The sequence below is a fragment of the Candoia aspera genome, chromosome 7 (assembly GCF_035149785.1).
Source record: "Candoia aspera isolate rCanAsp1 chromosome 7, rCanAsp1.hap2, whole genome shotgun sequence".
Lineage (NCBI taxonomy): Eukaryota > Metazoa > Chordata > Lepidosauria > Squamata > Boidae > Candoia > Candoia aspera.
In genome coordinates, this window is record NC_086159.1 from 161,507 (window position 1) to 176,617 (window position 15,111).

A 15,111-nucleotide genomic window follows, 5' to 3' on the forward strand; every position below is an offset into this window, starting at 1 on the left:
TTGGCGACTAGGTCGGGGTGGATGAGGTTTTTTGAGCACCCCGAGTCCACTAGTGCCGCGGCCGTGGTGGCTCCATTGCCGCCAGAGAGTTTGATTGCCGCCATTATTACGGGGCTTTCGCCGTTCCGTCGAGGTGGTCCGCGCTGCTGTCCCACCGCCTGCCTCGCAACGCGTTTCAGGGCAGGCGGGGAGCTTTTCCCGCCGGCTGGTCGGGGTCTACGTTATCCTCTTCCCCCCAGTAGGCGTCCCAGCCTTCCTCTGGTGTCGCTGTGGCCACGGTCATTCGGCGGTGAGGGGGCGGCCCCAGGTTGGGTGGTTTGGGGCTAATTTTCGGGGTGGGTTTAGGCGCACTGGTCGGCGGTCGGTTGGCGAAGCAATCCACCGTCTTGTGCCCTAGTTTGCCACACTTCCCGCAGGGCTCCCGATTGAATTTCTTTTTTGGGTATATGGGGCCGGCCATCCCCACGTGTGGTGCGGGTACCTTTTTGCCGGCATAGTTTGTGTCTTCCGTGGTTGTCATGAGGAAGGTGCGGTGCGCGTGTTCGGCTTTCCCCACGAGGTGGATCCACCCGTGTAGCGTTTCTGGGTCGTCGCGGTAGAGGGCCCATTGGAGAACGTCGCGATTGAGCCCCCTTTTGAACATTTCCAGCAGGGTGGTCTCGGACCAGTCGCTGACCTTACCCGCGAGGGCTTTGAACTCCAGGGCGTAGTCTGGGACCGTGCGTGTGCCCTGTTTAAGTCTTTGGAGTGCGCTTTTCGCCCTTACTTTGGCTAGGGGGTCTTCGAAGTAGTTTTTCATCTCATTGATGAAGGCAGGGAAGGTGGCGAGGGCGGGGGAGCTGGACTCGTACAGTTGGACGTACCAGTCCGCCGCCCTGTCTTGTAGTTTGATCGCCACGGCGGCGATCTTGTCGGCTTCGGAGTCGTAGGAGTGTCCGTGCCTCCCCATGAACTCCCTGGCGTTCGTTACGAAGAACGAGAGTTTCGTGGGGTTCCCATCGAAGAAGATGGGGAAGTCCTTTGGGGCCTGGGCGTTTTGCGCGGCCCTGCCTCTCGCTTCCCGGCCTGTGGTGTCGTCCGCCTGGGCCGTCTGCTGACCCTTCGCTGGCCCGTGGGGGTTCGGTGCTTCGCTCGGGGTGTGGGCCTGTGCGGGGACGTCGTTGGGTGGTGCGGGGGGCATAAGCGACTGGAGCATGGTCCGGAGTTCCGTCAGTTGGGCCCGCATGGCCGCGAGTTCAGCTCGTGCCTCCTCGTCCACGGCCCGCGCCGCCGCTGGGGCCGGTTCCGTCGGTGCGTCGGCGAGGGTGGGTTGCCGGCGGGGTTCATCCTCCCTCTGCCGCTGGTCCGCTTCCTCCGTCGTGTCTCCATCGTCCTCCTCCGTGTTGACCGCCGTTGGGCTGTCGCTCCACGCCCGTTGCTGGGGTGCGATGTGGGGCGCGGGGTCCTCCGCTGGTTTCGGAAGGCATGTTGCTCCCTCCCGCGGTCGGGTTGCCTCCGTCGCCATCTCCCCTTGGGGTTGGAGCTGAGGCTCGGGTCGGGTGGGGTGGGCGTCCATGGCTCCGGGAGTCCACAGTGCCTCTGGCCTTGGTCGGTCCTCCTCTGTCTCTTGCCGTGCGGCTCGCCCTCCTTGCCCGCGTCGCTCCGGCTTCATCTTGCTGGTCTTCTCGCCGTCTATTCCTCCCGCGGCTCGTTGTCGTCCGGTGGGGCTCGGCGAGGCTGAGTTTATGACTCTCAGCTTTATGTCATGCGCTGCCTGCCTCTGAATAAGGCTCAGACACGGGTTCGATGGATCAGGCTCTGATTTATTCACAGCGCAGTTACAGCGTCGGAAGAAAAAAGCTGAGAGTGACAGGAGCGCGCCGGTGCGGGATTTAAATACCCCGCGCCAGTCAGCGCCCCCTCACCCGCGGTCACGTCACCCCCCTTTGTCCAATACGTTGCCCTGCCGGTGGGTGAGGGGTTGTGAGGCCCCGCTGGCGTTCCGGGATCGCCCATCATCGGGTTTTCTATTCATCCGGTGATTGCTGTCAGCTGGGCGATCTCCGTTGTATTGGCGCTGATGGCTTGGGTGTGCTCCGTGATCCGTTTAGTTATTGTCTGTTGGCCGTTAGTCGTTGTGAGTTGATGGCTACTTATCTTGAGCCCCTTCTCCTGTTTCCTTGCTATTGTCATGTGTGCCATTGCGCTGATGACTTCAGCTCAACGGCACTCATGACAGGCACTGAATGGCTGCCGTGCCATGAAGTTCTTACAGCTTCCAGACATTTGCTGGTAGATTGTCCTGGCTAGTTGCTTTCGAATTGTTCATGCTTTGGTAACCTCTTCATGGAAGACTTCATCTGGAAAGCTTTAATCTAGCTGCGTTATAATATCAGTTCTTCCTCATTAGCATGTTGAGTGCCACTTACTGAGGGGCACATCATCTAGCACTATATAGACAATCACTTTATCTTGTATATCTGTGTGGTTTTCTTAGTAAAGTATAAGAGTGGTTTACTATTGCCATGAACAGATTGAAATCCGTGAATTGACCTGATTAACCTGCAGGTGTTGTGTCATGCCTATCCTTTCTTAAAAGGATCTGGACCCATGAGTAGGGCCACTGAGCGAGAATCTGCAGATGCAGTACGAGCAGAGAAATGCACATGCTTCACAACTCTTATTGCCACTGTGTAAGCCTGATCTGAGGCACAAAACAGTGCTCAGTTGTGATCATTTCTAGTCTTACACCATCATCACTCTAGACATCTTTACTCATTTTATCTCCTTTCCTCCCCAGCTTTAGCATTATGCCTGCTATAGGATCCAAACCTGGGATTGCAGATCTTTGACAGGGCCACATCTCTATTGCTGCCCAACTATGTCCCAGCTCATTCATCACCAGGTCATGGATGGATGGGGTCTTCTTCTGCACAGAACTGACATTTACTAGCAGCAGCTCAAGACCAAGATAACTGATGATTTGACCACAGAGGACTACGAGCAATTGGGTTAGAAGGCCTGGAATGGCCTACCAAGCATCCCTTGGTGTATCATAAATGACCCTATCTGAACTAGGATGCCCTGATAATGGTAGCTCATAACTTGAACACCATCTGATTGGACTACTGTAATGCACTTTATCTTCAGCAAAGGATCGTTACCTTGTCATGGTGCTGGAGCTTGAGCACCTCAATGATGCCATGAGCTAAACCGTGAAGGGCCACCCAAGACGGGAAGGTCATGACAGAGAGGTCAGACTAAATGCGATCCCTGGGGAAGGTAATGGCAACCCACCCCAGTATTCTTGCCATGAAAACTAAATGGATCAGTACAACCAGAGATATGTCGGTATACCATCAGAAGATGAGACCCCCAGGTCGGAAGATGGTCAAAATGCTACTGGGGAGGAACAGAGGATGAGTTCAACTAGCCCCAGACGTGATGACGCAGCTAGCTCAAAGCCGAAAGGACGGCTAGCGGCCGACGGTGCTGGTGGTGAACGGCAAATCCGATGTTCTAAGGATCAACACGCCATTGGAACCTGGAATGTAAGATCTATGAGCCAGGGCAAATTGGATGTGGTTATTGGTGAGATGTCCAGATTAAAGATAGACATTTTGGGCATCAGCGAACTGAAATGGACTGGAATGGGCCACTTCACATCAAATGACCACCAGATCTACTACTGTGGACAAGAGGACCACAGAAGAAATGGAGTAGCCTTCATAATTAATAGTAAAGTGGCTAAAGCAGTGCTTGGATACAATCCAAAAAACGATAGAATTATCTCAATTCGAATTCAGGCCAAGCCATCTAACATCACAGTGATCCAAATATACGCCCCAACCACAGATGCTGAAGAAGCTGAAGTAGAGCAGTTCTATGAGGATCTGCAGCACCTACTGGACAACACGCCTAAAAGAGATGTTATTTTCATCACAGGAGACTGGAATGCTAAGGTGGGCAGTCAAATGACACCTGGAATTACAGGTAAGCATGGCCTGGGAGAACAAAACGAAGCAGGACATAGGCTGATAGAATTTTGCCAAGACAACTCACTCTGCATAACGAACACTCTCTTCCAACAACCTAAGAGACGGCTTTATACATGGACTTCACCAGATGGACAACACCGAAATCAGATTGACTACATCCTTTGCAGCCAAAGGTGGCGGTCATGTATACAGTCGGTAAAAACAAGACCTGGAGCTGACTGTAGTTCAGATCACGAACTTCTTCTTGCACAATTTAGGATCACACTAAAGAGATTAGGGAAGACCCACAGATCAGCTAGATATGAGCTCACGAATATTCCTCAGGAATATGCAGTGGAGGTGAAGAATAGATTTAAGGGACTGGACTTAGTAGATAGGGTCCCGGAAGAACTCTGGACAGAAGTTGGCAGCATTGTTCAGGAGGCGGCAACAAAATACATCCCAAAGAAAGAGAAAACCAAGAAGGCAAAGTGGCTGTCTGCTGAGACACTAGAAGTAGCCCAAGAAAGAAGGAAAGCAAAAGGCAACAGTGATAGGGGGAGATATGCCCAATTAAATGCAAAATTCCAGAGGTTAGCCAGAAGAGATCAGGAATTATTTTTAAACAAGCAATGCGTGGAAGTGGAAGAAGACAATAGAATAGGAAGGACAAGAGACCTCTTCCAGAAAATTAGAAACATTGGAGGTAAATTCCAGGCAAAAATGGGTATGATCAAAAACAAAGATGGCAAGGACCTAACAGAAGAAGATCAAGAAAAGGTGGCAAGAATATACGGAAGACCTGTATAGGAAGGATAACAATATCGGGGATAGCTTTGACGGTGTGGTCAGTGAGCTAGAGCCAGACATCCTGAAGAGTGAGGTTGAATGGGCCTTAAGAAGCATTGCTAATAACAAGGCAGCAGGAGACGACGGCATCCCAGCTGAACTGTTCAAAATCTTGCGAGAAGATGCTGTCAAGGTAATGCATGCTATATGCCAGCAAATTTGGAAAACACAGGAATGGCCATCAGATTGGAAAAAATCAACTTACATCCCCATACCAAAAAAGGGAAACACTAAAGAATGTTCAAACTATCGAACAGTGGCACTCATTTCACATGCCAGTAAGGTAATGCTCAAGGTCCTGCAAGGTAGACTTCAGCAATTCATGGAGCGAGAATTGCCAGATGTACAAACTGGGTTTAGAAAAGGCAGAGGAACTAGGGACCAAATTGCCAATATCCGCTGGATAATGGAAAAAGCCAGGGAGTTTCAGAAAAACATCTATTTCTGTTTTATTGACTATTCTAAAGCCTTTGACTGTGTGGACCATAACAAATTGTGGCAAGTTCTTAGCGGTATGGGGATACCAAGTCACCTTGTCTGCCTCCTGAAGAATCTGTATAACAACCAAGTAGCAACAGTAAGAACAGACCACGGAACAACGGACTGGTTTAAGATTGGGAAAGGAGTACGGCAGGGCTGTATACTCTCACCCTACCTATTCAACTTGTACGCAGAACACATCATGCGACATGCTGGGCTTGAGGAATCCAAGGCTGGAGTTAAAATCGCTGGAAGAAACATTAACCATCTCAGATATGCAGATGATACCACTTTGATGGCTGAAAGCGAAGAGGAACTGAGGAGCCTTATGATGAAGGTGAAAGAAGAAAGTGCAAAAGCTGGCTTGCAACTAAACCTCAAAAAAACCAAGATTATGGCAACCAGCTTGATTGATAACTGGCAAATAGAGGGAGAAAATGTAGAAGCAGTGAAAGACTTAGTATTTCTAGGTGCGAAGATTACTGCAGATGCTGACTGCAGTCAGGAAATCAGAAGACGCTTAATCCTTGGGAGAAGAGCAATGACAAATCTCGATAAAACAGTTAAGAGCAGAGACATCACACTGACAACAAAGGTCCGCATTGTTAAAGCAATGGTGTTCCCCGTAGTAACATGTGGCTGCGAGAGCTGGACCATAAGGAAGGCTGAGAGAAGGAAGATCGATGCTTTTGAACTGTGGTGTTAGAGGAAAATTCTGAGAGTGCCTTGGACTGCCAGAAGATCAAACCAGTCCATCCTCCAGGAAATAAAGCCAGGCTGCTCACTTGAGGGAATGATATTAAAGGCAAAACTGAAATACTTTGGCCACATCATGAGAAGACAGGACACCCTGGAGAAGATGCTGATGCCAGGGAGAGAGGAGGGCAAAAGGAAGAGGGGCCGACCAAGGGCAAGGTGGATGGATGATATTCTAGAGGTGACGGACTCGTCCCTGGGGGAGCTGGGGGTGTTGCCGACCGACAGGAAGCTCTGGCGTGGGCTGGTCCATGAAGTAACGAAGAGTCGGAAGCGACTGAATGAATAAACAACAAATGCACTTTATGTAGGGCAGCCTTTGGAGGCAACCTGCAAGCTACACCTGGTCCAGAATGTGGCAGCTAGACTTCTGGTGGGTCTCCCTGCTGTTACAGGATAGCACTGATCTTGAAATCATTACAATGGTTACCAGTGGGCTTCTAAGCCTATTCAAAGTGCTGATTGTTACCCAGCAAGCCTTTTACAGAATACAGTCATGTGAAAAAATAAGTACATCCCATGTAAAGTTTGTTCATTTTAACCATATGTTTAAAGTTTGTTCTTTTAAAACGTATGTTCTTTTAAACATATTTTATCTTCATTCAAACAATATATAGAGGTAAAGGTGATGTAATTGAACAAAAACACTATGAAAAATTGACTGCAATAATTTATTCAACAAAAAATCATCCCTTGGCAGAAACAACCTCAAGTAGGCGTTTCTTATAACTGCCTACCAGTCTCTGACATCAACTGGGGAAAAAATTTATAGCTGTGCAATGTTTGAGGGCTTTCTTGCATGCACAGCCCATTTCAAATTGCCTTGCAGCATCTTGGTGGGATTTAGATCTGGGCTTTGACCCTAACCCATTCCAGAACCCTCCATTTCATTTTTTTTAAGACATTCCTTAGTGGATTTACTAGAATGTTTAGGGTCATGGTCATGTTTACTTTTGTGTTTACTCACACTACATTCTTGCCCTGGACTCAGGCCCATTTTATTTGACCATTGCCTTGGTAGAGGCTATTCCTTCTGTCCTTCAAGGCTATTCCCTCTTCCGTCTACAGTAGGGTCCTGAATTCCCCCCCATTGTACCCAACTGATAATTATATCAACATATTTATAAACATTGATATTATTCCTAATTACTTTCTTTATGTCAATTATTTCTCCCTTAAAAACTATCGGTGTCTGAATTTGCCTTGTTGTGGGATATATGATATATAAGGGAACCATTCTTGCTTAATTAGTCAAAATTCCATTCTGTTCAATTTTGTCTTAAATTATACTGTGGGGTAAATTTTACTGAGATTTTCCATAAGTCCTCTCATTGTATTGTAATTGTTTGTTTAAAATTACGCATCTACCTTATCATACAGTTTTTTACTTATTCATGTTGTATTTAAATTGCGATTTATATATATGTATGTATGTATGTCCTGCTAGGTGGTCTTGGTCCTGTATAGGTAAAGGTAAAGGTTTCCCTTGACGTAAAGTCCAGTCGTGTCCGACTCTAGGGGGCGGTGCTCATCTCCGTTTCAAAGCCTTGGAGCCGGCGTTGTCCATAGGACACTTCCGGGTCATGTGGCCAGCATGACTCACGGAACGCCGTTACCTTCCCGCCAAAGCGGTACCAATTAATCTACTCACATTTGCATGTTTTCGAACTGCTTGGTGTGCAGAAGCTGGGACGAGCAACGGGAGCTCACCCCGCCGCGCGGTTTCGAACCGCCGACCTTCCGATCGACAGCTCAGTGGTTTAACCCGCAGCGCCACCGCGTCCCTGTATAGTGTTTCAAATTTTGCCATTTGTTTTAAAAACCCTCCTCCTTTGTGGAGTCCTTGGTGCTCTCTGAGCCTTGTTTTCTTGCAGACGTTTCATTGCCAGACTAGGCAACATCTTCAGTGCAGAGAGGGAGTGGGCCTTGCTCTCAGTTTATATACCATGGCTTGCCCTGCTTGTGTTGGTGGGGGTGTTGTTCTCTCCTTGGGAGTTCTTTGATTGGGCTGTTGTTTGCTGCTTGGTTGATTGCCTGAGTTAATAGTTCCTTGATTAAGGTGTATTGTGCTGTTTGATGGTTCATCTGGTATTAATCCTAGTGTTGATTTTTGCATATCTGGGTGTTGATTGCTGGCAAGGGAGTGTACTGGTCTTTTGGCTTTTCTATTGTCTCTTTTGAACAGTAAGTAAATGTTTACCTCTATGTGTCTGTTGATGGCTGCTTTGTCTGAGTGCCAGGCTTCCAGGAATTTTCTGACGTTTTTGGATTTGGCTTGGTTTCACTCCCTCTTTGCACTGAGGGATGTTGCCTAGCCTGGCAATGAAACGTCTGCAAGAAAACAACAAGGCTCAGAGAGCACCAAGGACTCCACAAAGGAGGGTTTTTAAAACAAATGGCAAAATTTGAAACACTCCACAGTTCAACCCTGAGTTACAAATATTCGCTTTGATTGGTATCCTCCTTGTTTCTTAAGACCACTTTTTTTTCTTCCAGCAAGCTGTAAATACATTAAGCATGGTAGATTTCAGTCTTTGCCAGCTAATTCTTGCTGCATCTTTAATCTCTTCTTGGAGTCTAAGTGTACCATGTCCACATATGTAATTACACTTTTCTTGAAATAAGAAAAAGGGAAGATAAACCATCTCAGATTTGTGGACGATGTACTGATTGCAAAGGGTGCTCAAAAGCTGCAAAAAATGCTTCAACAACTTGACTCCAAAAGCAGAAAGGTGAGTCTAAAGGTAAATCACACTAAAACAAAATATATGCAGACAGGGAGCCTTCCAAAATTCCAAATGAGGCTTCAGAATGAACTTATTGAAGAGGTTGACTTCTATGTCTACCTGGGACGGCTAATCAAAATGAACAATGATCAAAGAGGAGTACTGGCTAGGAGAAAGAAAGCTGGATGGGCTACATACAACTCCATTAGAGAAGTCTTACAGAATGAGAAAATAGATGGAAGACTGCGTGCTAATCTTTTTAATTTGACTGTCTTTATCAGTGGTGCTAGATGGAACTGAAACATGGTCATTAACAAAGGTAGAAGAGCTTTCAAGAATAGTAAGGGCTATGGAAAGATCCATGCTGAAAGTCTCTCTCCGAGACCACATCTGAAGCAGCCAGATTAGAACACTAAGTGGAATAAATGATGTCATTGTTGAATATTGAAAATGGAGACTATGCTAGGCAGGACACATCACGCGCATGTCGGATGGCCGTTGGACAACAGCAGTTGCTGAATGGTATTCAAGAGAAGTAAAAAGACCTATTGGCCAACCTCCAAAGATGTGGGAAGATCTAATCATCGAGGTCTTTGGCCGAACCTGGAGAAGAAAAGCCAGGAATCGAGACGAATGGAAAGAGAGTTGTGACCAGCAGGATTCTGTCCGGTGATAGTCTGGTCAATCGAGGTGATTGAGGTGATATGTTATGTCTTATTTATTATAAATCTGTTGTCCTTAATATTCCTCTCAGGAATATAACTTGCTTGATCCATATGTACTATATCCGGAACACACTTCTTTAAATATTCAGCTAATATTGTGGAAAAATCTTTGTAATCAATATTCAATAAAGAGATTGGTCTATATGACTGTGGTTTCTCCAGATCATTCCTTTCTTGGTTTTAATATTTTTTTACTCTTCTTTGTATTTCAGTAACATGCTTTCCTGACGTAGCACCCTATCATTCATCTTCCATCTAAAGGGTAACTTTTTTCCAAGGTACCATGTTATTAAGATTGGATTGTGATCATAGGAAGAATCTGTACTTCTTTAATGAGACCCAACACATACCAGTTCTGGAGTATGATTTGTGTCTTGCAGAAAAAAATGTGCAGTCTCTCTCTTTTGTCATCTCCGGATCTGTGTCAGTGCCAATTCATCCATATATTGAAAGACTTTTTGTAGAAGTTTTCCTCCTTTCTTCCCTTGAGACGATTTATCTAAAATTGGATCTAATACTTCATTTGTGTCTCCTAGAACAAATACTTATCTCTCTTCCACTTCTATGAGCATTTGAAAAAACTTTTATAAAACTGGTAGTTGTTTTTGTTTGGAGCATAAATGGAGGCCCATGTTATGATTTTACCTTCTTTTCTGAGTTTCAAGGTTAAGATACTTCTAGTTTTTTTAAACTGGTCCATTACTTCCCAAGCTGGACTGTTATGATATACAGTTCAATTTTTCCATTTCATTAGGAAATTCTTGTCCTATTTTTTTCTGTTTTAACAAATAAGCATGACCTGATATAAAACAATCTCAGCCTTGGGTGGTAGTGGGTGGGGGTTAGTTTATTAAAAATACTTTTCTGTTTATTTGGTTAGTCCATTTACATTCATTGAAATCAGTGCTGTCTCCATTCTGAGTTTAATTCAGTGCTGCTGCTGTATCCAATTTCCTTTCTTCTTTGTCTGCAAAGTCCTCTTCAGTAGTAGAGTGTTCCTTGTCCAAGGGATCCTGAATGGTTGATTCTTTAAACAAGTAGGAAGCTTCTGAAATTGTATTTATGATTACCATTTTTGTATCCAGGAAAACTTCCCGCACACATGGGATTTTCCATCTGTGTCTTAATTGTTTAGTTCTTAATATGGCTGTCAGATATGCAAATTCTTTTCTTTTTCTTTTTTTAATATTCTTGGGGACCCATCTTGGAATAATTGGATTTGTTTTCCTTCTATAATCAGAAATATATCTACTGCTTTAAATTGATATCTCTCATTTTTTTGTGTAGGAACCTTACTAGGATATCTCAAGGTGTTTTTCTTCTTTGGAAATATTTTGAATTTATCCTATAGATAATTTATATAAATTATTTAATATATAATTTATCCTATAGATATCAGGAAACCTCCATCAATTCTCAGATAATCTTGCATAAGCTTTTTGAATCTTCCTTCTAGTCTTCCTTTCCAAAATACCTTTGAATCTTAGATGTTTTTGCTGAGACTCTAGTACATCCAGGGTCTGTCCTCTCTGATCCTTGATCCTGGCAGACAGCACACATTGTGAGACATTGAGTCTAGTCGACATATATTTGTTTCAGTTTCTACTAATAATAAATCACTAACTACATGACTCTGACTTCTTATAGGATGCAGTTGCATCCTGTCTGCCCTTTAGGGATCCAACATCCTGCTTCCTGTTCTATGGTGCATTTTTTCTTCCATGGAATGCTGAGAACTTGTTATGTCTGTGAAGGTGTGAAAATAGTTTCAGAGTTCCAGGACTTGCTGGAATATGTTCGGTCTTGCTTCTGGCTGTTATTGTTGTCCATTGTCCTCGCACCTGGGCCTGCCTTCCATGCAGAGGGTTGCTTCCACTGTTGTCAATTCTCTTTTCTTTGGACGGATAAATCCTCATCCTTTCCCGTCAACTGAAGTATGGCTACTCACTCTTCTGATCCTTTGACGTTTTGTTCAAGGATTACTACAAGAAAGGAAGAGGACCATCTGCTTTAAGGATTTGATTGATGTTATTTGCCTTAAAGGATTTGGATTTATTGTTTTGAATTGGCTTTGTTTTTTGAGTTTATTAAGATTTTGGGTTTATTAAGATTGGGATTATTAAAATTGTTATACGATTAAGTATAATAGCTGACAACATATGGGCCTTTCAATTTGATTTATATTATAGTAGACAGAAATGCATAGAATAGTGGTAGGAAGGGAATAATTAAGTATCTTTTATCTTTTGGAGGGGAAAAAGATGTTTAGGAGGTTTATATGATTTTTTCCCCTTCATTTTAATGTAAGGGGGACGAGTAACTATACTTAGTGATTTTTTATTATGTGTTAAAGGGGAATGATTTATAGAAATAATGTGGTCTTTTGGTTTAATATATAGTAAGAGATCAATTATGGAAATTTTGTATATCCTTGCTGTTAAAAGTCAGAAGCCACATTTTTCTGTAAATTTATTTATTTTTTTCTTCTCTTGCATTTCTGCACTTCTTTAGTTTTTTTCTTTTTTTTTAGTTTTTTGTTTTTATTGTAGTTTTTATACTTTTCTTGAAACTTAATAAAATTTACTATTAAAAAAAGAAAGGAAGAGGACCTTGAGAAGCACAGTTGTCCTGAGCTGAAGGAAAGTTATTCAGTTGAACTTTCTTAGTAAACCAGAGAAGGCTATTAAAGATCTAAGAACTGGCTGTTACTAGAGTGAGAAGCTTCATGAGCTGCAAGATGGCCCAGTACTGAATTGGGGGGGGGGGCTTCCTTGTTACATATGGAACAGGGGAATTAACGGTGTTGTTTGTGTCTGCTGCATTTCAACCTGCTGCTCGGTGAGAAGGTTCCATAAAAGGCCAGTCAGCATCTTTCCTAACAGGATGATTTCACTGTCACTATAGGAGGAAAAAATTGTGTGTTGATAGCAATGCCATCCCTTTGAGATAGGACAGGTCCCACCTGAATCAGCCTTTGGCTGATGGAAGTGCTTCACACGGTCTTTGCTTCTGCATTTTGCCTTGCCAGTTGCCTTGTCAGTCATTAGGTTCAAGAATATGAGAGGTCCAACAAGAAGAGGAGAGGCATCTGGGCTGCTTCCAAACCCCAGAGCCTTAACTGAGTTTTGTTTCTTTATGAATTTACTTAATGGGGATGTGCCTAGTTCTTCCCTCTTCTCGCAACATCCCTGTTAGTTTGATGAGATTGAGAGAAAGTGACTGGCCCCAAATCAGTCAGGAGGCATCATGGTTAAATGGGGATTTGAATCCAGATCTCTTTGTTCTGGAGTTAACCACTATAGGCCACTGCTCTTCTCCATCTGATTTAAAGTGAGAGAAAATGGTAGTAGTGACTAAATATGGGACATTTATAATTTGAGGTCTAGAAGCATGGACACTCTTATATTTGTATTTCCTCTGAAGAAGTCAAACCAGATTAAATTACAAGGAGGGGAAAGGCAGAGTGAAAATGTTTCAGCTGGTTAAATTTGTCTGTTTCAGTTAGACAGTAGGAATCCCTACCGTGCCCTCCATCGTATGCAAGTCCAGTGGATTCAGGAAGCCCAAAGAGTAATAGCTAAAACTTGCGGTTTTTTGTTTTGTTTTCAGGGAGCAGAGATGGCCAGGGCCAAATACTCCAGCGGTTTCCAGAAAAGGACTGGGAGGACAACCCTTTCCCCCAGGGTATCGAACTGGTGAGTAGGCTGTTGCCCAGGTACAAGGGACAGTGGACGGTGGGATGTGCCGCAACTCCCAAAGTTGTTTGTTTGTTATTTAGATTTCTGTGACTATTCCTTTCACTACAGTGACTCTGGGCAACAAAGTATAAGCAGAAACCAGTATAAAGCCTAAAAACACTGAATGCTAAACATATGATTCAAAATAAAATGGCAGCGAAGAGTAAAAAGCTGTATGTCCTGTCACAGGCCAGGCACGCGCAATACACAAGAGAGGCAGTTGCAAACTTTACTTACAACAAGAAGCAGCAAAAGCAATGTGCAAACACATGCACGTAAAGGCAACCAAGTTCCCACAAGTCCAGCAACTTGCCCAATTAAACAAGTTAAAGTCCAGAGAGCAGGCACAAGAATGGTCAGGCGGTCCAGAAGTCCAAGGTGTTGGGAAAGTTGTCAGCCGGTCCAGGTTCAGAGTCAAAGGCAAGGCGCAGAGAGTCGGAGTTAACGGACTGTTGTTTCCAACAGCAGTTCTGGGCTCGTAGCTCTCTTTAAGTAAGAGCAGCCCGGGTGGTGGGGCTCATTTAGGAGGGCGAGACTGCTTTCTTACGAGTAACCTCACTGACTCCCTCTGCTCTACTCTCCTTTCTGCTCTACTTGCTCTCGCAGTGGGAGGGGATGGCAACTCCAGGTCCTCATCCTTGCTGAGCAGCGGCACCTGTCCCTGCTGCTCACTGGCTGGCCCTGCCTCCTCTGCCTGCTCAGGCAGTTGTTCATCTGGCGTGCCCGGCGCTGACTGTTCGCCCTCCAAGGCCACTTCAGGAGCTGGCTGCCCCTCCTCGTCTTCCGACTCGGAATCCAAGCCCCCTATGACACCTTATAATAGAACATCAACCCACCCAGGCTTCCCTAACTTCACAATCCCCATGTCTGGGCGAACAACCAGGTTTTCAGCACTTTCTGGAAGGCCAGCAGATCAGGCCCATCTTATCTCAGGTGGTAAGGTGTTCTAGAGGGCAGGAGCCACAACAGAAAAGACATGCTTCCTGGGTCCCGCAAAATGTCATTCTTTAAGTGATGGGATCCATAGCATACCCCTTCTGCCACATCTGGCAGGTAGGGACCACTGGAGAGGGGCAGTCATTCAAGTTTCCAGTCCCCCTGTCACAAAGGGCTTTATAGGTAACAACCAGCACCTTGAATTGCACTCAGAAGCATACTGGGAGCCAGTGTAGCTCACATAGCAAAGGTGTAACATGAGCAAATCAAGAAATGTCCGTAATTGCCTGCACTGCTGCATTCTAGACCAATTGCAGCTTCTGGATTCTCTTCAAGGGCAGACCCATGTAGAATGCATTGCAGTAATCCATTTGGGAGATGGCCAGAGCTTGAGTGACCATGCACTGTGACTCCTGGTCCAAGAAAGGATGCAATTGGCATATAACATGAAGCTGTGCAAAAGCCCCCTGAGCATTGCTGATGCTTTCTCTTCAAGAAGGAGCTGTGAGTCCATGAGAACCCCCTAATTGCACACCAGTTCTGTCTGGGTTAGTGCAATTCTACCCAGAACTAAAGATGGAACATCACCAACCCGGGGGGGGGGGGCTGTAAAATCACCCATTCTGTTTTGTTAGGGTTGAGGTGAAACCTGTTTCTCCCCGTCCAGACTCTTGCAGCCTCCAGACGTCAGGACAAGTCCTCCATGGCATTGCCCGGGGCAGAGATGTGTAACGTTTTGAACCTGATGGGGCTGAGGAAGTGGGACAGGATCCTCATGACTGTGAGCTTGGCCACCTGCTCTTTAGACCCATGCCACTCCTGGCTAACTAAAGCTGCCTGGGGTGGGGGTGTCATGTGAGTGGGTTCTAGGAGTGGTGAATTCCTCCCTGGGTGAAGGGGCTGTTCCTCCACCTCTTAAGAAGGTCTTGGTTCACCTCCTTCTCAA

At 45.3% G+C, this 15,111-nt stretch overlaps 1 protein-coding gene across 7 annotated transcripts in view; it reads left to right on the forward strand.

Moving 5' to 3' along the window:
- SBF1 (SET binding factor 1) overlaps nucleotides 1-15,111 on the forward strand; it is a 145,284-nt gene that overhangs the window by 50,487 nt on the left and 79,686 nt on the right. For all 7 annotated transcript variants that reach the window (XM_063308726.1, XM_063308729.1, XM_063308730.1 and 4 more), the window contains exon 2: nucleotides 13,102-13,187. In XM_063308726.1, the coding sequence (XP_063164796.1) occupies nucleotides 13,102-13,187 (86 nt within the window). The remainder of the gene's footprint in view (nucleotides 1-13,101; nucleotides 13,188-15,111) is intronic.